At 42.1% G+C, this 24,490-nt stretch overlaps 1 protein-coding gene across 17 annotated transcripts in view; it reads left to right on the plus strand.

Annotated features, from left to right (window-relative positions):
• LOC116992225 (rap1 GTPase-activating protein 1-like) overlaps window positions 1–24,490 on the plus strand; it is a 51,590-nt gene that overhangs the window by 16,730 nt on the left and 10,370 nt on the right. For 7 of the 17 annotated variants that reach the window (XM_033051644.2, XM_033051643.1, XM_033051645.1 and 4 more), the window contains exons 7-21: window positions 4,677–4,780; window positions 6,170–6,248; window positions 6,524–6,577; window positions 6,668–6,751; window positions 7,130–7,230; window positions 7,834–7,963; window positions 8,201–8,356; window positions 11,629–11,700; window positions 11,890–11,976; window positions 12,626–12,760; window positions 14,125–14,271; window positions 15,475–15,578; window positions 17,852–17,968; window positions 22,643–22,769; window positions 22,858–22,960. In XM_033051644.2, the coding sequence (XP_032907535.1) occupies window positions 4,677–4,780; window positions 6,170–6,248; window positions 6,524–6,577; window positions 6,668–6,751; window positions 7,130–7,230; window positions 7,834–7,963; window positions 8,201–8,356; window positions 11,629–11,700; window positions 11,890–11,976; window positions 12,626–12,760; window positions 14,125–14,271; window positions 15,475–15,578; window positions 17,852–17,968; window positions 22,643–22,769; window positions 22,858–22,960 (1,600 nt within the window). Of the gene's footprint in view, window positions 1–4,676; window positions 4,781–6,169; window positions 6,249–6,523; window positions 6,578–6,667; window positions 6,752–7,129; window positions 7,231–7,833; window positions 7,964–8,200; window positions 8,357–11,628; window positions 11,701–11,889; window positions 11,977–12,625; window positions 12,761–14,124; window positions 14,272–14,906; window positions 15,579–17,851; window positions 17,973–18,279; window positions 18,327–20,636; window positions 21,429–22,642; window positions 22,770–22,857; window positions 22,961–24,490 lie in introns of those variants that run through there. The other 10 variants (XR_004417020.2, XR_006162929.1, XR_004417021.1 and 7 more) reach the window with 7 other exon arrangements.

Below are 24,490 nucleotides of genomic sequence, written 5' to 3' on the forward strand. Positions count from 1 at the left end.
AAAGATTTGCACTGGAAATGCTTTTATTTAGTTGAGAAGGTCTTTTGAGGCTCTTATGCGCATACCAACCTTGGGATAACAAGTGGACAAAAGTGTAATAGCACTGGAAGTGGAAATGGCATTATTTCTAAAGGGGACTTCAGCACTGGCAATGCAAGCTCCTCAGTAGGAAGCTGAATAGTCCATTTCCCTCAGTGTATGGTCATTACAGAATGTATATGATGAAACCAGACCATGTGTTTTATAGTTGTTGATTTAAGTAAGTTTGGTGCTAAATGTTCCATGAATTTAAAAATTCCAGTTTGATACACAGGGAGACACAGCTAGGCCTCGTAAAGCGAATGTTTGGTGGCCAGCCATTAAGGTCTATCTAGGTGGACCTGTTTATGGAATTGGCTGATTACCAGACTAAATGTCAGGATGATATTAGCCATTAAGAACAAGTGAGAAAAACCCATGATCTTTTCTGAGATTTGGTTCATGGCATAAGGAGATAAAGCCTGACAAGTATGCTCACACTGCATCTTATTCAGTGATCTTCCTCAGTGACTGCTGAGTAAGTTCAAAACCAGGAATAAGTGGTGCTTTTCACATTGCTGAGGACATGTTCTACAGTAGCTGGGCTTGTCAGAGTGATCTTCTGTAGCAAATCTTGTTCCACAACACTGGAAAATTATATTAATATGATTTATAAATAATTAGGAAAAAAAGGAAGCCAAGGAAACCTTCTGGAGGCTTTCCCTCAAGACTAACAGATCTGCTGTGCAATATGTTAAGGGACGTTTATCCTGTAACCCTCTGGAAGCTTTCAGTATGCCAACTGTAATTATTTTTCTGTCATGGTAAATTTAGGGTTGTACTTGAAGGCTTCCAGAGCCAGATAGGACAAGAGGCAAATTTGGATATGATTTTTTCAGTCTAGTTGTAGGATTCACTGCTGATCTGATACCACAAAACAGTTGAGGTTGGAAAGGACCTCTGGGGCTCATCTTGTCCATACTGCTGCTCAAGCGAGACCGTATCATCATTGTTCTTTCCAAGTGAGATCCAGGACTTCCTCTGTCATGGAGCTTTGCATCTGCAAAGCACCCAACTATCAGTGCCTCAGTACTATGGAAAAACTCTCACCTATATTCTTCCTTTTCTGGTGTCCAGTGTTATTCTTTGCCTTAACTGGCATGAATGTGTGTCCATGTTCAGGTAAACATGCAAGTTTTTGAACAAGTGACTGTCAGAAAAGAGCAAAGGGAGCAGGACTCTTGTCACAGAAAAATCTATCCTTGGCTAGAAAGTTTTCCCCATGCTTAAAAGCTTAGTTAAGAAGACAGCTCAGAACTTTTCCACTAGAAGATTATTTCTTCAGTGCAAAGTTAGCGATATCAGTGATTTCAATTCTGTCTGTGTTGGGTCTTTTTCTTGTTAGTTACATAGGGAAGTTACTTCAGCCATGTCAGGAAATGTCTCTTTCCTGCTTTGAATAATGACAAACAGTTCTTAGCTGGAGAAGAGTCTGAAAGCATCATGCGATGGGAGGGGTGGTTTAGGTAACATCCTTTAAGCAAGACAGGAGATCAAAGTATTATGTGGTACTACAAACATAATATGCATGTCTGTGTTGTGGATTTGTGTACGTAGATTGCTCAAACTCAAACAATTCTGTGATACTTTTTACAGAACATCTTACAGCAGACCCTATAAAACAACCACTTCCCTCATGATCTGTATTTTATATGACGATTACACAGTAAGATTTATTTAGCCTTTAGGAAAAAGGCTGTAAAACCTTATGTCTTATAGTCTGGGAATTATTTAATGTCTATATTGTTTTTCAAGGCTGCAATAAAGAGAAGTGGCCTGAAGCCAAGAAGGATTTAATAAAGGTATACATTGTAACTGCCAGTCAAATAAACTTAGGTCCAGTTTCTCAAGCGCTTGAAACTCTCAGTTCTGAGGGGGAAGCTTTCTTGCTATGTGATCATGTATTTCTCCTTTACACTGTCCTTTCTTTGTGCTGGTTAAAGTTGCTGCAGATGGCAGATGTCTTAGTAGCTTTTTAACTTCTTAAGCAAACTGTCAGCATTCCTTGTGTGTTCTGTTAGTATTTTCCCTTGCCCCATGGAAGATACTTAGTTGTTTTTACAGAGATCTATTTGAAATCCAGAACTGCCTTTCAGACTATATTAAATGTTACAGAAACTACTTCTGTAGCTGGGTGAATTTGCACTTAATACATAGGTCATCTCAGCTCGAGGGTATCTTGTCATCACTGACTTGCAATCTTCAGTATTGACTGCAAAGCCTTTCAGGACAATGAACAATAAAGGCTGCTGTCCACTGAAGGAATACGAGTTTGTCGTATGTTGCCTATGTGTTTTTACAGAGAAAGAAAATCATAAGGAGTAAATTATAGGTTTATTCATACTTATGATTGCTCAGATCTCAGTTTAAACCCCAGGCTTACATTCAGGATCAAGCTACATAGCCAGAGTGGCTTTGACAAAAATTCCTTTAAGACCTCCACTAATTCTAGTACCCATTCCCCTGTGAGGATTGCACCCATTTGTGCAGCTGTGCCTATTGCATCAGCTTCAGAGTTGATAGCCCAGTCTCCAAAGTAATTGAGATCCCCCTGTATTGGATCTGCTGGGGTCTGACTTACAAGTCTCATCAAAAGGCATCTTAATTTCTGGTCTTTGCAACTCAGTGTTACTTTTAACTGCAGCTAACCTAAAGCTTTGGCTCCTCTTCTTTTGTTTTGTCTTCTAGTTTTGATTTTTTTTGGCATTATGACATCATTTTCTTTAACAGCCTGTCTGGGGCATCCATCCATGCCCCATCTGGGGCATTTGACTTCTTTGGTTTAAGGATTTTATTCTACACTTCAGCTGACCATGGAATATGGTTATGCTTTGCTCCTTGAATCTGCCTGTTTCTCAGCTGCTCTATCTTTTTGCCCTTGGTCACAGTGACTTACTGCACCTGATTCTTGTTCACATCCGAACCATTAATATCCTGAAAATTATGGTCATGAAAAATACAGTGTCCTTTGTGGCTTCCTTTGATTTTCATCTTTTTTTCCCATGTGCTATCACAGAGCAGTGTGACAGATCACACTGGACTTCTGTGATTTGAACACTGCAGCTAGAGGTGATATTATTTTGTTTGCTTCTTGGCTGCTCTTAGATCTTACCTTTTTCAGACTGTCTCGTTTGATCAACCATGCAACCTTTTGCCCATAAGTCCATATCACAGCAGTTCTGGGTGTTGGGTGTTTTCTGTCTCAAAGAGGAGGTAAGGACAGCGACATCTTTAATACTTAAGAAAGTTAGATAGCTACATCTTCACATTTTGGTTTAGGGTAGTGACTGTAGTCTTGCTTATTCCTGTTTCTTGTTTCAAAGAGAGAATTGGTTTATGTCTATTAACTTCAGGTTGGCTGTTTCCACATAGATATCAGAGTATTTCACTAGATGTATCTTTATTTCGGACAGTGAGTCAGAACTATGACTAATAGAGAAGATTTAGATGGCAAAAGTCAATCTTACCAGTGTTTTGAGAGAGGTTGCAATCCATCAGGGCCAAACCAGACCTTCTAGGCATATATATATTCTATATATTCTAGTCAAAAGACTGAGGAAGGAACTGACAGACTAGCAACCATTTTTTATCAAATTACACTTTCCTCCCACTGAGTTCTTCACTAATTTATTGTGTCTGGAGTATTTCTTTAACAGAACATATTCCAAATCGTACAAGTTTTGACTGTGCAGTTGAATACAACTTGCTCTCCCACTTCTGTGTCATGCATGAGGATGCTTTTCCACTAGGATGGTGGGCGTGATCAAGGCATTTCTGCACGATTTCACCTAAACAGTATTTTCATTGTGCTTTAATCTTTTGAGGTTAGAGATTATATAGCAATATATATGATACAGCAATATGCAAACTATACATTGGTATACCTAGGCCACTGGAACGTGGCTGTATACCCAGGAGAAATGTATGGAGTATGTATGTATGTATGTATGGAGAATGACTCTATACTTATGTATAGAGACTGTGGAAATGTTTGCAGTATCTTTCATTGTTTGACATTGCATGACTCTGTTATAGGCACACTCCACTAAAGCTTAGGCAGTGTAAGTGGCACTGCTGAGACCACTCTTCATCTGCAAAAATCTCATTACTTACTGACTGTATCCTTCCTGAGATATGAGCGTTCTTGGAGTTCAGCCATTTACCATTAAACCTGCCATTGCTTTTTAGATAGAGAATTCCCTCAGCCACATCCAGTTGAATGTCTGGAAGACACTGCTTAGTCGAGCAGAATCTGAATGTATACAGGGAAAGTCCATGAAAGACACTATTTTATTTACAAGAAACTCAATTTCTTCAAAACATGTTGCTGGGTGTTATAATGCTATTACTTCTCAGGAGCCCTTCTGATGTTGAACAGGTGAGGAGGAACTGAATTGACTGGATGCACTTTGACTGGTATGCTCATGCACTGATGATCAAGTGGTCTGGAAGACCACATACATCTGGAAGCATGTTACTCCTAATTAAATTAAAAATTAATTAATCTTGAATGACAGGCAATGTATGCAAAAAACCAACCTGGTAAAATTCTTCAGGAAGTGTGTTGGGGATAATGCATTTTGGTTTCCTGCTTGTAGGAGCACCAGAACTTTTACTCCAGTGACATGTCCTTGGGCTACCTAGTACTTTCTGTGAAATACGAACAGATTGAGAAACAGGAAAATCTACGCCTGTTGCTGAGGTAACAGTGCCTGTTATTGAAGTGTATGCTACTGTGCTGGGTCTCCTGTGTTACCTTGCACTCCCTCTGCATAGATGTGAATGTGAATTTTGTGTCTTTCTTCTGGAGAGAAAAGAAACTGGCGATGAACCTTTGAGCCTTTTTTCCCTTGCCTTCTACTCTTGAGTTGCTCTCAGCAGTTTCCTTAAAGAAGATGGTGTGGTGCTTGCAGCTGCATCTTTGTAGTACCTGTGTGGAAAATATCTGTTCTTTCCTCAAGTAGAAAGTTTATTTTGTTTATTCTGTCTACTTAGAGACATGTGAGCACTCTCTAGCAGAATATGGATTCATTCCCTAATGAAGGACAGCCTAGCCAGGCTTTGTACTTGAGACTAGGGCTCCCTTGAAGGTGATCTAGAACATTCTCTAGATTCCTGGGGTACTCTGTGAAGCCATAACCCTAGAGAGACATTACCTAGAGAGAGCTGCTGAATGAACTACAAGAAGAACAGAGTAGGATCTTGTGTGTGTGAGAGACCACTGCAGAGAAGCTTTTTACTGCACTATGAGTGGCTGCACTCCCAGTAGGCAATGCTACTGGAACCAAGTGATATACAGTTGCTGCTGACAAGGATTTGTCTGGGACTGAGGGGAAAAATGGTTGCATAGGAATTAGTTACAAAAAAAACCACTGGTGGGTTTCCTCCAGTATTTGCAGGGAATGCTTCAGACTGACAACAATAATCTGGGAACAAAGAGAGAACCTGTTTGTGAGCTGTGCCGGGAATGTTTATCTTTCTGTATGGAAGAGACCAGGGAAGAATAAAAGGGTAGTTATTGGAATTTTTGCTCAATGGCTTGTTTATAGTGGTTTGAAGATGCTTTTGACAGCCCAATATTTCTTCTTCCTTAGGAAGATATCTCTCCTTAAATATACGTATAAAGAGGAAGAAGGCAGCTTTCCTCCGTCAGCTTTCTGGAACAATGTTACACCAGTTTCTACCTCCTTTACTTTGCATAGATCTGCTCTCCTAGTCTGTTTCTAACAGACCCTTTAACAATCTTTCAAGCCCTCACTGATCATTATTATTCTGTGTTCATGAGTTGTATTTTTGACATTTAGATTTCTTTGAAAGAAAACTGTGTGGGGGGAAGCAAAATACTTCTCAAGGCAGATGAGTGCAAAGGAGCAAAGCCACTAAGGGCTCCTGGTTTGTCTTCCTCTGCTCACCACAAGAAGTGAAAATACCTTGCTTTTCCAGTGATTCTGTGCACCACGATTTAAATTAACCCTCTAGAATTAACTGCTTTAACAATACTCTGAAGAAATGGCTGCTCTTTCTTTAAAGAGCCAGTGTTGCTTGTGTCTCCCTTCAGCCATGTCTCTAATGCCTTTTTTTTTTGTGTCAGGACTCGTACTGGCACCAAACATGATCTAATTCCCATTTCCTGTCTGAATGAGTTTCCCAATGCTGTTCAGATGGCAAAGGTGAGATTCATGCTTGCCTGTTTGTCATAAGGCCTCATTCTTAAATTTATTTTCACCTCTGTCCTCCTAGTTCCCTCTTTTTCTACTATTCCCCAGTAGAACTGTAATTTTTACCCTTCCATTTGCCTTCTTTTCTTTCTCTTCTAATTTTACCTCAGAATTTTTGCCTGAAGGGGCTCCTGTCAGATAATTATAAACAGTGCCTACACTCTCATGCCTGCAACAAGCCAGGGCACATGATAATTACACTTCTGTTTCCCTCTCTCACTCAACAGCTACTGTGTGAGGATGTGAATGTTGAACGCTTCTTTCCTGTCCTCTATCCCAAGGTACAGTGTTCTGATATATCTATACATAATTTTTCCTTCAAGATCTGGCTAACGACATCCAGTTGATAATTTCTGTTTTCATTACCTCAGGCCTCACAGCTTATTGTTGCGTTTGATGAACACGTCATAAGCAATAACTTCAAATTTGGGGTCATCTACCAAAAACCTGGACAGGTAAGACCCGTCAGATGTTGTGGTACTTGGGGCAAAATGTATACAGTAAATTTTCTTAGCTTAAAGGATGTAATAGCAAGGTTTGCACTGTCCAGAAGCAGTGGCATGGAGGCAGCAGTGTTTGTGCAGTGCTGTGGTTCCTTTGCTTGCCTCTTCCACCTGCAGTATCTCTGGCAGTATAGGCTTTGTGGATCTCTGAATCCTAACTCCAACACTCACGGCAGCTTGGGACTGAGGCACAGGACCCCAGCACCATGGAGGTCTCAGATCAGAAATGTATTCATGCAGAGATGTTTGTTGGTTGAACTGTCTATAGAAATTACTGCCTATTTTTTGTACTCATTTGTGCTTCTTACTACTTCTGCTTTCCTTCTGTAGACAACTGAAGAAGAAGTCTTCAGTAACACAGTAGAGAGTCAGGGTTTCCTGGAGTTCCTGGATTTCCTTGGTGACAAGATTCAGCTGCAGGATTTTCGTGGGTGTGTATGCAGTGCAGCTGGAAAGCCAGATTAAGTTAGGGAACATCATGTGTTCAGAGGCTGTGACTGTTACTGTCCAGGTTCTGGAGAAGTGCTGTATCTTCTGAATCCCAGTGCAGGCAAAGAAGCCCCGGATGCTTCTGTCAACCATCATGTTTGGGAGCTAGTTGGAGCTTAGGTCTTAGCTGGTATTTTGATTTTGATTCGATCTGACCCACGCTATCAGCAAAGAATAGTTTTATTTGGCAGCTTAAATATGAGTTTGTTTCACAGTGGTATGAGGCAATATTGTTTCAGGCTCTTTCTGTGAGGCATCCCATCTCTTCTCTAGTTCTAACATATGGAGTGTTTTTCAGAAGAATGACAAAGAACGTAGCTACTTTGAGGATCCCTGGTTTAACTTCATACCTTTTAGCAAGCTGATATGTTCACCAGCGCAAACATGGTGCAGGTTTGGGGAACATTTGGTGCCTCCCTATCAATGATTTCCTAAAAATTACCTTTGATAGTCTTGATGTACTACTGTTACTGATACTGTCTGTCTTCTCTCTGCTGTCTCATTTCTATACTACCTGACCTGTGGTGTGGTGTGGATTTGCTCAGATTCCGGGGAGGCTTGGATGTTACCAGAGGTCAAACAGGCACTGAGTCAGTCTATACAAATTTCCGGGGGAAGGAGATCATGTTTCACGTGTCCACAAAGCTGCCCTTCACAGAGGGAGATTCCCAGCAGGTATCAGAAGGAAGAGTAAGGATTACAGCAGCGTGACTGGGAGAGGAGGGGTATTTGAAGAAGAGGGGAGAATGACTGACTGTATAATGTTGAGAATTGTGGCTGGAGTAATGACAAAAGTAGTCATGAGGGTTTTGGTGAAAAGAGTTTGAGATGTTAGGTGGACTGATGTTTGAGGTCCCATCATACTATTCTGCTCTTTTTCACCTGCCTTCTCTCTTCATTATTTCTTTCCAGCTTCAGCGAAAGCGTCACATTGGGAATGATATTGTAGCCATCATTTTCCAGGATGAAAGCACACCTTTTGTCCCTGATATGATTGCTTCTAATTTCCTACATGCTTATGTGGTAGTTCAGCTTACTCTTAGCACCACTGGGGACACTCTCTACAAGGTAACCAGGAGCAATAGATTAATCTGTACTGATTTTGGTCCTTGAAGTGGTTCTTGGTCCTTTGGGAGAGGTGCAGGTTCAACCAGTTGTCATCTTGATTTCTTGGGTATCTACACCTAAAAGCAGAGTTAAGTTGTATGCTTTTCAAAGTAGCTGATGAATTTCTGAAGCTTAAAGTTTTGGAACTGAAGCAGAAGGAGTTCAGGTGAAAAATTTTGTTTACATCGAAGGGCATGAGCCACATTTGATCCCACTTTGGGGGTTATCTCACATTGTGTAAGTCAGGTAAAATTCATGTCTGCATTACCTGTGCAGCATAGTGCTTGCAGCTTGCACTGCCTGAGGCTGCAGGTCAGATGCAGCTGGTTGACCTAACTATGGAATCCAAGGCAGCTACACCTGCTTCTGGGAATTCCAGAACTGATTCCAATCTGGCATGGCAGTGTTATCTGTTAGGGCCCTTCAGCTGAAAGACGCCCTACTAAAGCCCAGATTAATTATTTGCAACCTTTGGACACAACTCATTCTCTCTCTGCCATGACTGTGTATGGATATCTGTATTACAGTAATTTCACGAATACAAGCCGCAGCAATTTGACAAAAATTTTGGTGGAAACCCGGAAGTGCGGCTAATAGTCGGGTGCGGCTAATATGTGAATAATTTTCTGACATTTACAACCCCAGACGTGCCAGCCAGGGCGCCGAGCCAAGCACCGACCAGTAAAAGCTGGCATTTCGCAATTGTTACAGTGTTACCGTGTTGCCCTGGCTCCCTGCAGTCAGCACAGGGGGCGGGGAGAGAGGCGGGAGAGCTCTCTTCTTCCCTCCTCTGCCGCAGCCCAGGGGAGGAGGCGGGGGGGGGGGCGCCGCCATTGCTGCTGTTCAGGGAGGACGGGGGGGGGGGCCGTCATTGCCACGGCCCGGGGAGGAGGGGGGGGGCCACGCCACCATTGCCACGGCCTGGGGAGCCGACGGGGGGAGGGGGCGCCGCCATTGCCGCGGCTCCGGGAGCCGATGGGGGCCCTGCGCCGCCATTGCCGCGGCCCGGGGAGGGGGGGGAAGTGCGCGCCGCCATTGCCGCGTCTCGGGGAGCCGACGGGAGCCCCGCGCAGCCATTGCTGTGGCCCGGGGAGGCAAGTGGAAGCGTGCGCCGCCATTGCCGCAGCCCGGGGGGGGGCGGGAAGTGCGCACCGCCATTGCTGCGGCCCGGGGAGGAGGCGAGGTGCTTTGTCCACGCCCGCCGCTGGCGCCACGGGCGCGGGAAAGCTCCGTCCCCGCCTGCCGCCGCTGCCATAGGAGCGGGGGAAGCTCCGTCCCTGCCTGCCACCACGGGGCAGCGCCGACCCGGGGTGACCGAGCCCAGTGGCAGCGGCGGCCGGCCCCGAGCGGCAGCACTGGGCTGGGCCACCTGGCCCCGTCAGCGGCCCCTAGCGGGCCGAGCCTGCACAGCCTTAGCTCAGCCAGTAAACCCCGCCCTCCCGCGGTTCTGTTACTAATTGCACGCGGGTCCTCGCTGCGAACGACAGAGCGGCTTATATACGGGTGCGGCTTATCTATGGACAAAAACCGAAATATTTGCCAACACCCAGAGATGCGGCTTATACTCAGTGCGGCTTGTATTCGTGAATTTACTGTACTTAATGTTCAAATTTCAGTGATGCTGAGAGAGCAGAAAATATAAAGAAACTTGGATTTGTGATGGATTTTCCATTTTAATCCAAGTCCCATGTGTTGTGTTATGTAGGGATTTTGATATGGTGATGATGAGTCTTTATGCCTTGGAGGCCTACAGAACACCAAGAACATCAAAATTAGGACAGGATCCCCATCATCTCTTCCACCAGGAGGGGTGTTGGAGGTGGACAACCACTTTCCCTTGTTTGTTCCCTATGTTTTGGGCAGCTGGTTTGTAGTGAAAGCCTTGTGTTGATCAGGGCATGGGCTTCCAGTTCTTCTCTTGCTCTCTGTTTTGTAGGGCACAAAATTTCACTGGACTTTTTAATGATAAGGAAAGAACTGGGAAACCTCGCTATTTATTGTGTGTCTTCCTGACATTGTTTTCATCTTTGCCTGTTTGCAGTACCATTTTTTTCTGTTAGTATAGTAGGGCTGCTTCATTCCTTGAAGAAGAAATCATCCCCATAATCACCCTAGAGCCAATGCAGAGTTTTCTGTAAAGGCTTTTCTAAAGGGGCTTTAACTGATGCTGCTTTGAGAGCATTGTAGTACACAAAAGACTACCATTTAGGAGATTTCTTTGCCATTCCTTGTTCCATTTACTTAAGCTTTAGTGCCTACTGTTAAATTGGAATATTAATGGAATTTATTTTACAGAATCAATTTTTGCAATCAGAAAACTGAAAATGCAAAACAGGATTTTAACTGGTAGATATCTATTAGGGGAGAGATGGAGGGTTTGTAGGTAGGGGAGGTGGCCTGAAATGTGAAAACTCTGAATTAAATCAAGAGCCCATTTCTTTCTTCCTCTCATTAAACTCACACCTCTCAGTGTCTCTGTGACATTTATTTGTTGTTGTTTTGAGGCAATTGTGGTTGTTATGAAATTGTTCCCTCTTGTATGAAAGGACAAATAATGGTCTTGTTTAATCTCAAACATGACAAAAAACCTCTGTGAAATGTTGTGAAGTACTGTATGTATTTGGTATGATAGGCACATATGATTATGGGTAAGTGCTGTGAAGAAACAAGTGTCCATGTAAAAACTGGACTGCATTACAGTTACATTGGTATGTCAGGTAGGAACATGCTAAAAATAAAACAAATTAAACCTATCTCTTACTGGGAAAATGCATTTGCATATTTATCACCTGTGGCTCACAGATGCAGTGATGCTGAGATACTCCCCTCAGTGTGCAGTGTGTCTCCATCAAGGATTCACTGTAAAAATAAATAGGTCAGTGCAACCACAGTGACAAAGGTTCTTTAGTGGAGGTTAATATTTCAGGCTGAATAGGAGCATTTTTTTGTTCCTAAATATACTGGCTATACTAGTTATTATTTAAAATAGTTTTTGAAAAAATAGTTCAGCTTTTTTTATTGCTCTTACTGTGTGCACATCTAGCTGACTTGAGTTTGTGGGACATAAATGAACACATCCATCCGCTGAGCTCAGGAACAGAGGGATGCACAGGACACTATATTGCATCTCTTTCATATAGGTAAATTATTTAGGAGGAATCAGATCCATCGCAGTAGTTTGATGGTCTGACTTGTGTCCTGATACTAATTTTTTTCCCCTTGTATTATTTCAGGTTTCAGTCACAGCTCGAGATGATGTCCCCTTTTTTGGACCTCCTCTACCAAATCCAGCCATATTTAAAAAGGTTTGTGTCTCTGGTCTAGTGTTAGTTGGCAGGGGACATGGCACAACGCACTTGTGTTCTGAGTCGGTATGGTCAGTCTGACTAGAGCACTTTGGAGGTCCAAAGAGTAGTCAGCAGAGCTTTTATAATGTGATGTTTTTACTAGTGTTTTTGTCTCCAGTTTAGTCTAGTCTTCATCTTGTCTTGTAGAGTGCAGAGTTTCGTGAATTCCTTCTGGTCAAGCTCATCAACGCCGAGTACAGCTGCTATCGAGCTGAGAAATTTGCTAAATTAGAGGTGGGTCTGTTACCTGGCTGCTTCAATTGAAGATATTATATATATAATAAATATATTATTATCAGACAAAATCAAGTAAAATGTCTGACTTCTAATTTTGTGTTGCTTAAAAAAGGAAGATGAAATGTGATTTTATACTCAGCTATGGGATATTTCCTTCATATTTCTTAGCAGATGTGATGGAATATGTACAGTTACATTTAAATATAAAGATCTAATCCTCAAGTAAGTATGGGAATATGATGCATATATTTTGCTGGAGGAAATTCTGTATTAGCTGAAATTCAGTATTATGCCACAGGATGCATGCTGATATCTCTGACTTTTGGTTCAAGGTACCAAAATTCTGTTCCAGACTCTGCTGTTGCCTAATCTAGAAAAAAACATGTCTGTGTTTCATCAGCTGTGAAGAAGTGTACTTTGACTTGCTTTAGGAAGAGTTTAAAAGGGCTGGGTGTTACTGTAATATATTCTGTAATTATGCAGTTAAAACCATTTCATACCGTTTAAAGTAATTTTCATGGGGTTTTGTTGTTGTCATTGTTGGTCTTTTGGGGTTCTTTGTTTGTTGGGGCTTTTTTTATGAAGGATGTGAGACAGGAAAAAAAATCTCTTCCAATAAGAGCTGTTCTCATTCCCAATGATGCAGGAAAGAACACGGAGTGCGCTCTTGGAGAGCCTTTTTGAGGAGCTGCAGCTTCGCAGCCGCAGCATGATGGGATTACCTGTAGGGGAGGATGACAAGATCGAGAATGGCAGTGGGGGCTTCCTCGAGAACTTCAAGGTGAGCCTTTCTACAAACCTACAGTGTGGTCTAGAATTCCATACTGGCCCTTAGAAGTCAAACTCTTTATGCTTTGTGCTGGTGTCAAGTGTCATGTGGTTTTATTCAATGACTTACAGAAGAAGGAGTCAGTGTTTGCAAGAAGAATTGCTGTAACCAGGAGCAAAGGACTTTCAGTTCCTACAGCAGATCTCTTTCAATTAATTTTCATTATAACTGGAAGAATTGCAGGAGCCACTGCAAGAGTTTCTAGCTTATCTCTTGAGTATACTGTCTAGAAAAACTGTGGTGATTTACGTACCCTCTAAAAGCCAGAGTTAATTTACCTTTTTTCAGTGTAAATAGCATCTTAGCGGGTTTTTATTGCTGATTTTTTTTAATAAACCAGGTGACAGAACTTTCTTTTAGAAGTGATGAAGATGATTGATATGAGAAAGCAAAGGTTTTGTATGACTGGGCAAACTGAGTTTTGAGCTGGTTATATAGAGATAATCTTCATTGCTTTTCTATTCTATCTACTAGCCCTTTTGGACTTACATGGGAAGTGCCTTGCCACTTCTTTTATATAATAAGTTATCTCTCTGGAAAGAGAGATATGTTATAAACAGCATTTCTTCAGAGTACTTTATGTCTTTATATGGTGGGTCAATTAGAGTTATTAAGGTCTGTAAAACTAACCTGTTCACAAATAGGTTTGGTAGCCGTGTGTATGGCTTTGGTCAGGTCTGGGATGCTTTGGTGAGGTGTATTTTTACATACAAACTGCCTTTGCTGCTAACCATGAATTTTCACACATCCATGTCTTACACTAATTCTCCCAAAATGTCCTATTATGACTTCTGGCAAATGCTGTGATTTGCATGTAATGTACACAGATGACATTTGGAAAAGGCTGAGTTAAGTCAGAAAATGGCTTTTTCAGATGCTGCAGGTTTTGATATGGCTGCTTTCCCATTGAAACCAGAACTCAAGTTCATATGAGACTGAACCTTACAGCCTTGAACAGGAGTTTGGTTTTGTGTTTTATAGCCTGTACTGGATAGGACTGCTCCAGGTGATGCTGTTTAAATCCAGTGTGCTGGGATACTGGAAGGAAACCTCTATTTATTGCAATAGAAGAAGGGAAATGAAACTAGAGAATATACTTGAGGAAGAGCTCTTCCCAGAGCTCCATGAATCAACTAAGACCAAAACAGGGCAGTATCTAAGATACTGCCTTCTAGGAGTCAGGATCTGTGTGGTTCTGGTGTCAGTCTGTCACAACGTCCCACTCAATCTGTGGTGCTTCTCACACTATCCTACCGCGTGCATGTCTATATGTGTATATCTGTGTTTGTCTGTTTCCCTGCCTCCCTCCTGTTCAGCGGGTGATCAGAGGCCGCAGCCAGAGCCTGGATACCATGGGGATATCCATGAGAAAGCAGCAGCCAGCCACCCTGCCCAGCCGCCCACCTACGGCTGGCCTTGCCCTCAGCCAGAGTGTCGCCGAGGGCCCTAAGGCCATTGCTGCGGTAAGGTATTCGGGTGGGCTGTAAGAAGAGAACCCGGCATACCTTTTTAACCACCCACACATTTCCTTTCCCTATTAGTTTGTCCTCTTGTCCCACTGTGAATCTTTTTGTTGTATCATCCCATTTCACAAGTGGTGACAGCATGTGTTATGGTCTGTTTTCTGTGCCCATCTCTAGCCCCAGTTCATGTGTAAACTAGAACTGAGATTGATGCAGACTGGGAGAAGAAAGCCAAACATGATTCTACTTTAGACATCTATCTCTGCTATCCTGGGTTAGATCCTGTAGGGTGCCATGTGTTAAAAAATGCGTGCACTGTGGTTTGGCTGGAATGGTATTGTATTGTCATATGGCAAGACCTGAGAACATAAGGACACTAGAACTGTTTCATTTTCTTCGATTTCACTGATCAGACTATTTTCTGTAATATAAACAGGTGCACAAGATATTCAAAGTGCTTTTTTGCTGTAAATAGAATTTGCATGTTGGGAACAAACAGCAGAATTAGTAAAGTCTGGGTTGAGAAAAAGAATTAATATTTCTAGTTGCTATCACTGTCAAAGCCTTTCTTATTTGATAGGCGTACTAAACATATGTGACCAATGAATTAAAAAATCTATCACAAATCTTTCCAGAAAAGGATCCATGTTTCTGATACTGAAAATATGGTTACCTTGGCCAAAGTGCATCCAGCTGGTTGTGGTCTCTGCACTAGTGATGTCAATACAGGCAAAATCCACCTCTGAGTGAGCCAAGAAGGTGTCCTTCAGTGTGAAGATTTCTTGGTGACAGTTTACTGGGTTGTATGCATTCTTTATGTCAGTACAACAAAGTCACAGTGTACTAATGACTTGGGTTTGCTGCCTCCTTTGCTCTTTAACTTCTGGGTTTCTTTGCCTTTCTGGTTCTGCCTCTCCTCTCACCATATGGGGATACCTTCTTTCCCAAGCCTATTTCTCTGTATACTGGCTGTGTTCTGCCTTTGTTTATTTATATCTCTGTCCCTTTCTCACCCACCGTTGTAAGCCCTGGCTGCTTTTGCTCGCTGACAGAAAGTACTCCTTGCACAGATGGAGCTGAGCTCTTGGATTGCAGTAAAGGAGAGAGTCTGGATCCACATTGCAAACTCTTCTATGCTTTCAACTCTCCACAGCTTTTGCTGTCTTGTTCCTGTCCTTTCTGTCATGCTTTCCTTTTTTCTAGTCTTTTGCCTTGCCTGGTAGGAGCCCATCACGTACGCGAGCCAGCCGCTTCCACGGGCGACGAAGTAGTGCCATTGGCATTGAAAACATACAGGAGGAAAAGAGGTATGAGCTGTGGGGAGACAAGATAAAGAGGGTAAAAAAAGCAAGAGGAGTTGAGAAAAGGAGCATAGAAAGGCACGTACAGGTGGAGGGGGAACCATCAGGAATGAGAACTAAAATGGAAATGGTTGGAATGGGAAGAAAAGGGACTGATTATCGACTGATGGAGAAATGGACAAATAACAGAAACAGGCAAAATTGAAAGAGGGCGTTTGGACCTGGAGAGAATCAGTATTTGAGGAAGAATGAAGGAAATGGGTGGAGGAACATTATAAGATCACTCTTGAGTACTGTGCAGTATGGTCCAGGACTCTTGAGTTTCCTGTTCTTCACTCACCACTTTTAGAAGAAAGTCAGATGAAAGGCTGGTATTTGGGAAGGGGATGCTTGATTGTTTTCATGTTAAAATATTGAATAGGCAAAACTTCTGGTAACTTAAAGGATTTATTAAAAAAAGCTGTAAGTCCGAATGACTTGTGTTTAAGTTAGATTGTCTGAGAAATAATTATAATTAATGGGTAATATACTGCTTCAAGGAGTGATTTGGCATATTTGACAGAATTATAACCATTCAAAAGTTGTCTATTGGTCACAAGAGATTATTTAGTTAAATTATAAATTTCATCTCTAGATGAGACACCTTTAGAAGGAGTCTCAAAAGTCACATGAATACTCTACATCTAATATGCAGTTTTCCCAGTTGCAAGAATTCCAGGAACAGCTTAAAGACTGGGTGCAAAAGGGGAAAGCTATCTCTAATGTGGAAACTACTTATTTTAGGTCATAGGCACCTCATTAAGAAAGAAGGGAAAATTTCCTCCTAACAGATTAGGTCAAAGTAGAACTTCTTTTGAGAAAAATTAAATCTTCAGAGGCAACTTCCCTGTAACAGTCTAAACTATCACAGTAGCCACAGGTCCTCAGTACTTTAAATACTTTTGTACCTTAGGCAGCTGTGTCCTTCAATCCATTACTTTGCGTACAACAACTGTTTCTATCCCTTTGAAGGTTCTATAAAACTTTCCTACTACAGGAAATCCAGGGAAAACCCCTGGATTTATTTTCTTTTTTTTATTTCTCCTGCTCTTTCCTTGGAGGGATCTGATGAACTAGTTGGCTTATTTTAACTTCCTTTTGCTTACTTGTAAACTTAGATGTGAGGAACAGGGAGCCTTAGCTTGTATTTTCTGAAAGGCTTTTTGGGTTATTCTTGAAGGTGCAGATTCACTAGCAACTTCTCTAACAGCTCATTGTTATTGAAAGCAGATGTGATACTTTCCCTCTTGTCCCTTTCATCTACCCAGTCCTGACTATTCCTTGTGATGATTGCTCAGATCCCTAGTGGGCCTTTCATGGAACTGATTCAGTCCATTAATCAAATAGAAAAAGTATCAACTTTCCTTCACTGGGTTAATTGTCTGCCAGGTTCTGCCATGAACTGGCTCATGGAGAAGTCTGATGAGTATCAGGACTGGTGGGAAGTGCACTCAGCAAGATGAAGGAGCTGGAGCATGCTCCCTTTCTGGGAAACAGTGAGCTCAAAGTGTCATGTGTGACTTCACCCTGAAGCTGTAACTTAATGATACTCAGACTTTGCTGAAAGAGCTGACCCAGGTCATCCCACTTGTTAGTGTGTTGTAGGAGTTTCAAGGTTGCTTTAATTTTAGAATTCCTTTTTGTCAGGGTAATTTCCCGTCTTACAAACAATTGTTATTAACATAAGTGAGGGTATCAGAAATTCTGGTGTGAGTGGCACAGGTAGGGTCAAGTGGTCAAGAGAGCAAAGGAAGAACTTTGTGACAAACTCCACCACTGAAGCTCCAAACTGCACCCCCCCCCGCCAAATCTCTTAGTTTTCCTTTCTTTAGTTAAATGCACTTCTTATATCAGTTACACACACAACTTTCTTCAGAGGTATCTTGACAAGTCCTAGTAGCAATAACACTTTTGTAACAATAAATTTACACTCTCTGTTAAATCTATAGCTTCTTAAGACCAGTGAAATGGGAATGATAGAGGAGAAAGTTAAAAAATTAAAGGTGAATACTGAAATGAATTCAGGCTTTTACATCAATTCAAAAGGAGCTTAAAGTTGGCCATTTTCAGATGTGACATGACACATGTAAGGAGTCTGTCCTTTTCAGCACAGCTGTATTTGCTTCCCTTTTATGTGTGTACTAGACATACAGCTTAGTACTGTGTCTTGTAAGGGAGTGTGAGAATAGATGGTAGTTAACTCTGGCCCTGGGATATAGCTGGTTTCTCTTTTCTCCCAGCAGAGACACCACGGAGAGGATACAGAGGGTGTTGGACAGTCCAGGAACTTTCTTTGACCTGAAGTCTGATGGATCATCCAGTCCCAGCTCTCCAGAGTTCCCCAGCAGGAAGAGCAAGTGAGTTGAAATGAAATTTTAGTATTTGAAAGATGCTGTCTCTGGTACTGGCTTAAGTGTGGTGCATGTCTTGCTCTGTTAGAGGCTTTACTGAAATTGTCCAAATCAGGCATTGTAGCATCTCAAAAGCTGGATGTCTGGCTGTGGCACAGTAATTCAGAGCCTGTCAGGAACCTGGCTTTCTTAAACAGACTGTGATGAAAGATTGGACCACTTGATTTTTATTATATCTTTACTGTAATATGAGCTTGCATCCAATAGGATACGCAAAATCCTATCCATGTTTACTCATGTGTATGTTTCCTCTGTAGTTTGCTCTGGAGTGATTTTGGAGCTTCATGGAGAAGCTTGGAGAAGGGTATGTTGGGATGTTGGGTTGTACTCAAGTTCTGCCCCTTTAAGCAGGATTCATGCCGCTGCTCCCAACCAGCGTGAACTAACCTGTCTCCAGTCTGCCCAAAGTGTTACAGCAGGATTCCAGCACGGTCTCATGTGTTGCACCTATGTTTCATTGCTAAAGCATGCCATACCACACACTGTGGTATGTGCAAAACACTTCATGCAGTAGTCTGCAAGTTAATTCTCCAGTTTCTGGTTGTCAAAAACTGGAAAAGTGCAATTTCCTGATAATGGAGCTTTGCTGCTGCTAAGCTGTATTATACAGGGATGTGATCCTACCTAGAAAACTTCAGGGAAACCACCCATTTACATTTCCAAGACTCCAGAACAGCCTGTCTCTAAATCAAAGGCTGCAGCTGACTTTCTTCTGGAACATTTTGCCACACCTGATTTTTTTCAAGAGAACTTGAATGAGACCTGTGGCAAGAAAGGTAGCAAGTACTTCGTATTAGGGCATTTCCATTTCTGTGGGAATGTGGAGATTCTTAAGAAAATGTCAGGAGGTGCCCTAGAACCAGGCGTCTATGGTTATAGTTGCTTCAGGTGCCAAATTTGACAGGGAAGGGCCTCCTTTCCAACTATACACCCAATGCTCCCTAAGAATTGCAAGCTGGTGACTATCTGCAGTAGTTCAGCTGCCCACTTGTATGCTTGTATGCTCAGATTTTTGTCACAGCGAAGGTGCAGCGTTCTGGTATGTTTTCGTGTGTGTACTAGTTTTTGGGTTGGATAAATGCCTAGAATTTTGATGTGGAGGAGGATAGGAGGACATGTAGGAGATACAGACCTTTTAAGGTGCTAGCTCTGGCAGCTAAGGATTAGAGGGAATACAGGACACTGCTGATTGGTCAGCACCCCCCATCTTCCAGCATTACCACATCATTCCAGCTTCCCTTCCTCATTCTGCCTGGGACCTTGCTAGTGAACTAGAAGTTCCTGACAGGCATGTGTGAGGAACTCTTGCTCTGATTAGATAGCTGATTACCTTGCATAATCACCAAGAATTCTGCTTCCCCCACTTCCCAACCCTCTATCAGCTGAGGAGTGAGCCAGCTGCAATGGCTGTTTCCAGTTGGGATCCACATGCTTTCAGAGAACAAACATAGCATGGGATTTTACTAACAATACTTGCATGAATATTGTTTATGCACATTAGGCATAACCTGTATGATTTTTCAGTCTGGCTAGCTCTGTTTCCAGGATTCTTTTTCCAGTCATGGGCTCAAAACCACTTAGGATCACCAGAAAAAAAGAAGTATTTTCATATCTGTGGTGGTTTAATACATTTCTGGACAGTTCATTTATGAGGTGGGATGCAGCATGGAGTTTTGCACAATTAGTGATTAGTCAGAGTTAGAGTTGTGATCTCAGAGTTAGAGACTAGCACATGTGCAGCCATACTTTTTGCATGATGTCTGGGACAGGGAATTAAGAACATGTAATTCCACCATGTAAAGCACACCATTTTCAGCAAGACAGTGCTAGCACAATGTTGCAGGGAAAGGCTGGGAGTGTCAAGTCTGTCTTGGCATCAGCTTACTGGCATTCTGCTGAAATAGCCTGCCTTCATCACCTGTGAAGCCAGGGTTCAAGATGTAGGGATACTTCCAGTGCAAAAGAGTTCTGCCTCATTCTAGAATAATTTATGCAGTCCCTATTAGATAACAGAATGGGTTATCCCTGGTAGTATGTCATCAATCCACTCCTGGTTCTCTCCATAGAGTCACAAGAAATTTCTGTATTTCAGAAATGTCCAGCATGATGCTACTGGTCTTACATAGTCACTTCAGATTCAAAACTTGGAATGATCAACCTGTTCACCTGTGGTCCTACTTAAAATAGAAGAACCTGGAAATAAATACAAAGGGAACACATAAGTAATAGTTTAATTATTTTGCAGTAGAAGCCGAAGGAGCACTTACATTCTGTCCTCATGTGCTGAGTTTAACACACATTTATGCAGTGATCAGCCAGCAATCCATGAAACTGCATTGTTCACTTGAGCTAATGGTTGTTCTTTTCTCCCACATACAGGGACCAATTATCCTTAGTTTTTTCTGCTATACTGTCCAGGTAGCCTTCCAAATAATCCTTCTTCCCAAGGGACAGACTCAAAAGAATGAACCTAGCCTGTATAACCAAAGTGGTAGAAGTCCTGAGGATCAGACGACTGTCTGGATTGGCATCTGAAAAATCAAGCACTGTACTGTGTATGTCCATATCCTAGGAAAGTACATGGGTTTTTTGTATGTGTGTTTTCCCTCCTCAGAACATCTGAGTGGGGACATCAAGCAATCAGGAGTGGACCGGATGCTTCTCAGTCATTGGGTACCTCACTGAAGACACATGGCAAGACTTTTGGGGTGAAATCAGAGTCCTGGCTAAGAGGAGCATGAACGTACTTAGAGGACCTCAAGGACTGTGGAGAGACCGAGTGGCACCAAGTAATGCTCCACAGGCAGTTCCTGGAGCAGGAATTCTGTGAGAGGGAGATGGACAGATAAGCTCCTGTTGGAGCATTTTGGCTCTGTGCCCCTTCCCATTGCCAAATCAGCAGCCACTGAACCAACCTCTACTAATGATGGGGGAACGGAGGCCACCTTGAGTGCAACCCTTCTCTTCCCTTCCTCTCCCTCAGATGAGTGGGAATAGTTTGGCCTGCAGAAGGCAAGAGCAGAAGAACACAACTCCACCTCTGTCTCTAGTGCCTTGACACAGGTCAAGAAATGCAGTGCAGAGAACAAGGATGGAGGAACCTGCTGAGGAAGGGTGCTGAGAAAGAAATGCTTTGTGGAAATCTAGATCCCACTTCATATAGATTCATATTATTGATTTGCTCTGCTAAGGGAGAAGCATGTTGGCCTTCATTTCCTTCAAAATATGTTTCCTAATCTCTTGAGGAAATATCTTTGGCCTTTATTGGCCCTGTCTTTACTGTTCTCCCTGTTGCATGCTGGCATGTAATATGCCTGGGACTTCAGGTTTCATTACTTGCTTGTAGGTCAAGACTGGCCACATTTTGCAGTGTTTCTGAAGGAATAAATATATTTAGTATGTTAAAGGTGTCTTATCTTTCTTGCCTCTCTTAATTTTTTTTGTTCCTTAACACTTTTAAGCACTTCATCTCTCTCTTACTAGCTGGTCTCTTATGCAGACAATGAGTACTTCACCATAGATTTGGGGCTTACATGCACAGTGCACCTGTCAGCCCCAGGGACTGCTATATCTCCTGAATGACTAGGCAGTGGATCCCAGATTCTCAGCTGACCTTAAGGATCTTCTTTGATAGATCTGAAACATACACCAGGTTACCTCTATGTTTGTTCCATTCAGTAGAGTGATGGTGAAGAGATCCAATACAGTTTGCTTTGAATGTCCCCTTTGAATGGCCTTGTGGGAGCTGAATTTTAATAGGATGGACCTACAGAAGTCAGTCTCTTGGCAACTAGGCGCATGGAAAATCACCAGGATGGGAATCCTGGCCTAGGTGTGTTCCTGTTTGTAAGCAGGAGGAAGGCTCTGACATGTCTTTGCAAGAGCTTGGCACTTGATCCTCATAGTTGACACTGAGACATCCTGCAATCCTGAGACATCGCAGTAATGTGTTTCTACCTCTGCATTGCTTCCTTAAACTTTCTTAGTTAACTGTTCTGTAATACTGGTTAATGTCTGTCTGCTTTCCTGCCTTCTCCTGTTACACCTGTACAGAAAATAGCAGTAACAATTTATAAGCTCGGTGACATGAAACGTGTGCTTTTTACGGTTCCTTTGTTCTGCCTGGAATTTCACATAAGACAAAACACGATAGCCTGAGAGTGGCTGTGGGAATGGGTGGCCTAGACTGGGTTGCACCTGCCCTTTGTACTGAGTTTAACACCTTTTCACACTGTATTAGGTTCTTAAAATCTCTAATCTCCAAAATAGGCCATCTGTTGATTTTAATGAATGTCCAGATGTATTTAATACTTAAATGCAGGTGCTTTGAGTCACTCTGTTTTATTACACTTAGGTCTGTGACTTAAAATTTTGTTCAGACTTGTCCTTTCATACAGTTACCCAGAATGGAGACCGAGAACTGGTGTTCTAAATGATGTAGCAACTAGAAATTAATGTATGCATGCTAGTTCACCTGAATTCTGTTCCTAGGTGGAAAAACTAGCTGTGGATGAATACATTCTTACTGGTTTTGACTGCTACATAATAAAGCTATGCTTCAAAAAGTTAAGCCTGTGTGTAGCAATAAGCATGATGATGTTGAATGCTTGCATTTCACAGAATGCTCAAGAGTCAGACTTCAGGATACTGTGTGATGCAGCCACTCTCACGTTCATCATCCAGTGTAAGCAGTTGTTGTAGTGGATTGAGGGAAAATGGAACATCTGAGGAAGAGGAGAATGACAGGGTGGGTGTGTGATCTCTAACAAACAGAGGCTACCCTCCCTGATTTTGCCAGGTGCATTATTAAAACACATCTTCTTTGCCCTCTCCAGGAGCTGATGTGCTCACTTAAGGGGCCTCCAAAACAGGATTCAATGGTTCAGAGTATGTGGCTCGATGACAGTGACTGCACACCCAGTACTTCTAGCTCACCAGGTAAAAAAGAAAGAAAAATAGAAAAAACCCTCTACTTACACTTCTAGAAGCATGTGAGAGGTTGAGCCAAATCTTTTGTATGCTGTACTTAATATTTTAGAAGCACAGGTAGATGATAGTGCAGGAAAATGGGGAGAGAATGCTTCAGTGCCATGAATAAATAGTGCTGTACATACTGCAAAAGGAGTTACAGTAGACTACAAAGAATTAAAGTGTTTATGTGTTTTCTGTGGAGAGCTATTTCTGAATGCAGTCCCTATATAAACCAGATAGTTTGGATATGGGATTATAGGAACTGCTTCCTGAACAAAGCAGTATGCTCCTGAGGAGGTGGCTAATCAGGAAGCTAACCTGCACTGAGAGTTTTTTGCTAAGGTTGGGCTCTTAGTCTAGTACTTGATTAAAGCTGACATAGTTGATTAAAATCATCTTGGATCCATTCGCAGTGCAGAGATGATTATAGTCCTTAGCAGTTCTCTTCAGTCTTATAGAAGGGGCAACTATTGTGTTTCCTGCTGTGGAGCTGGATCACCTGCCCTGATCTCAGAACCTGTTTGCAGTTGTGTTTCACTTTGTTAAAATTAACTGGTTTGGATTGAATCATCTCTTCTTGAGCATCAGCCTTAAGCTAAAATTAGGGGAAGTTTAAATCAGTTTCAGTCTGTTTCTGAGAATGAGTCTGTGTAAGATTTGGGAAAGTACGATTGAAAAAGCCTAAGCTTTGAAGTTTGAGGAGTTATTAGAAACTGTGAAAGGCAAAACATTTAACATTTGTTGCTGGAAGAGGAATAGGAGCTTGTTGAGGTGGTAAGAGATACTAGGGATTATGTGTATGGCAAGGAAGAGTGTTGGTTGGAATGAACTGTGAAATCTTTATGGGAATTGTGTGAAAAAGGATTTTTTGTAAAGATTGCAAGAGTCAGAAAGTGGAGCCAACTTAGTTTTAGTCTCCATAGCTGCCATATATGAGATATCAGGAGTGGCTTGATAGATCCCTGCTTAAAATTGTATATATCCTAGCAACAGCATTGAAGATGTGACACTGTCAGATAATCTGCAGAGATTTCTGTTCTGTGAGATGTTGCTCTTTTGTTGTGGATGCTGGAGGCATGGAAGCTTTCCATTGGCTTCTGCTTCTCTTCACAGATATTTTCTCTGTCTGCTGACTGTTGTCTCATGGTATATAAATCATTAATACGCATCACTGAGAATAATCATTGCAGAAAATGCAGTGTAAAGTTCAACATAACTTTTAGGTTTTACAACCTTGGGGACAGAGAGCAGTATCCTGGTGGTTTAGTTTTGTCCTTTATTGAGTTATCCAGTAAGTATTCAGCCACAGTTAATACATTGTGTAAAATCAGACCAAACAGATTTTTTTTAATGGAGAAACCTAAGACAAGCCACTGTGAATCTAGATCCTATGCCAATAAATCCAGTATTCCTAACCATCTACACATTCTCGGCTTCTCCAATTTGCCTTTCAGATTGAGAGAGCAAAGTTAGAAGAAAAAAAAAAAAGTCAGCAGT

This window comes from Catharus ustulatus, chromosome 2, assembly GCF_009819885.2.
Source record: "Catharus ustulatus isolate bCatUst1 chromosome 2, bCatUst1.pri.v2, whole genome shotgun sequence".
Lineage (NCBI taxonomy): Eukaryota > Metazoa > Chordata > Aves > Passeriformes > Turdidae > Catharus > Catharus ustulatus.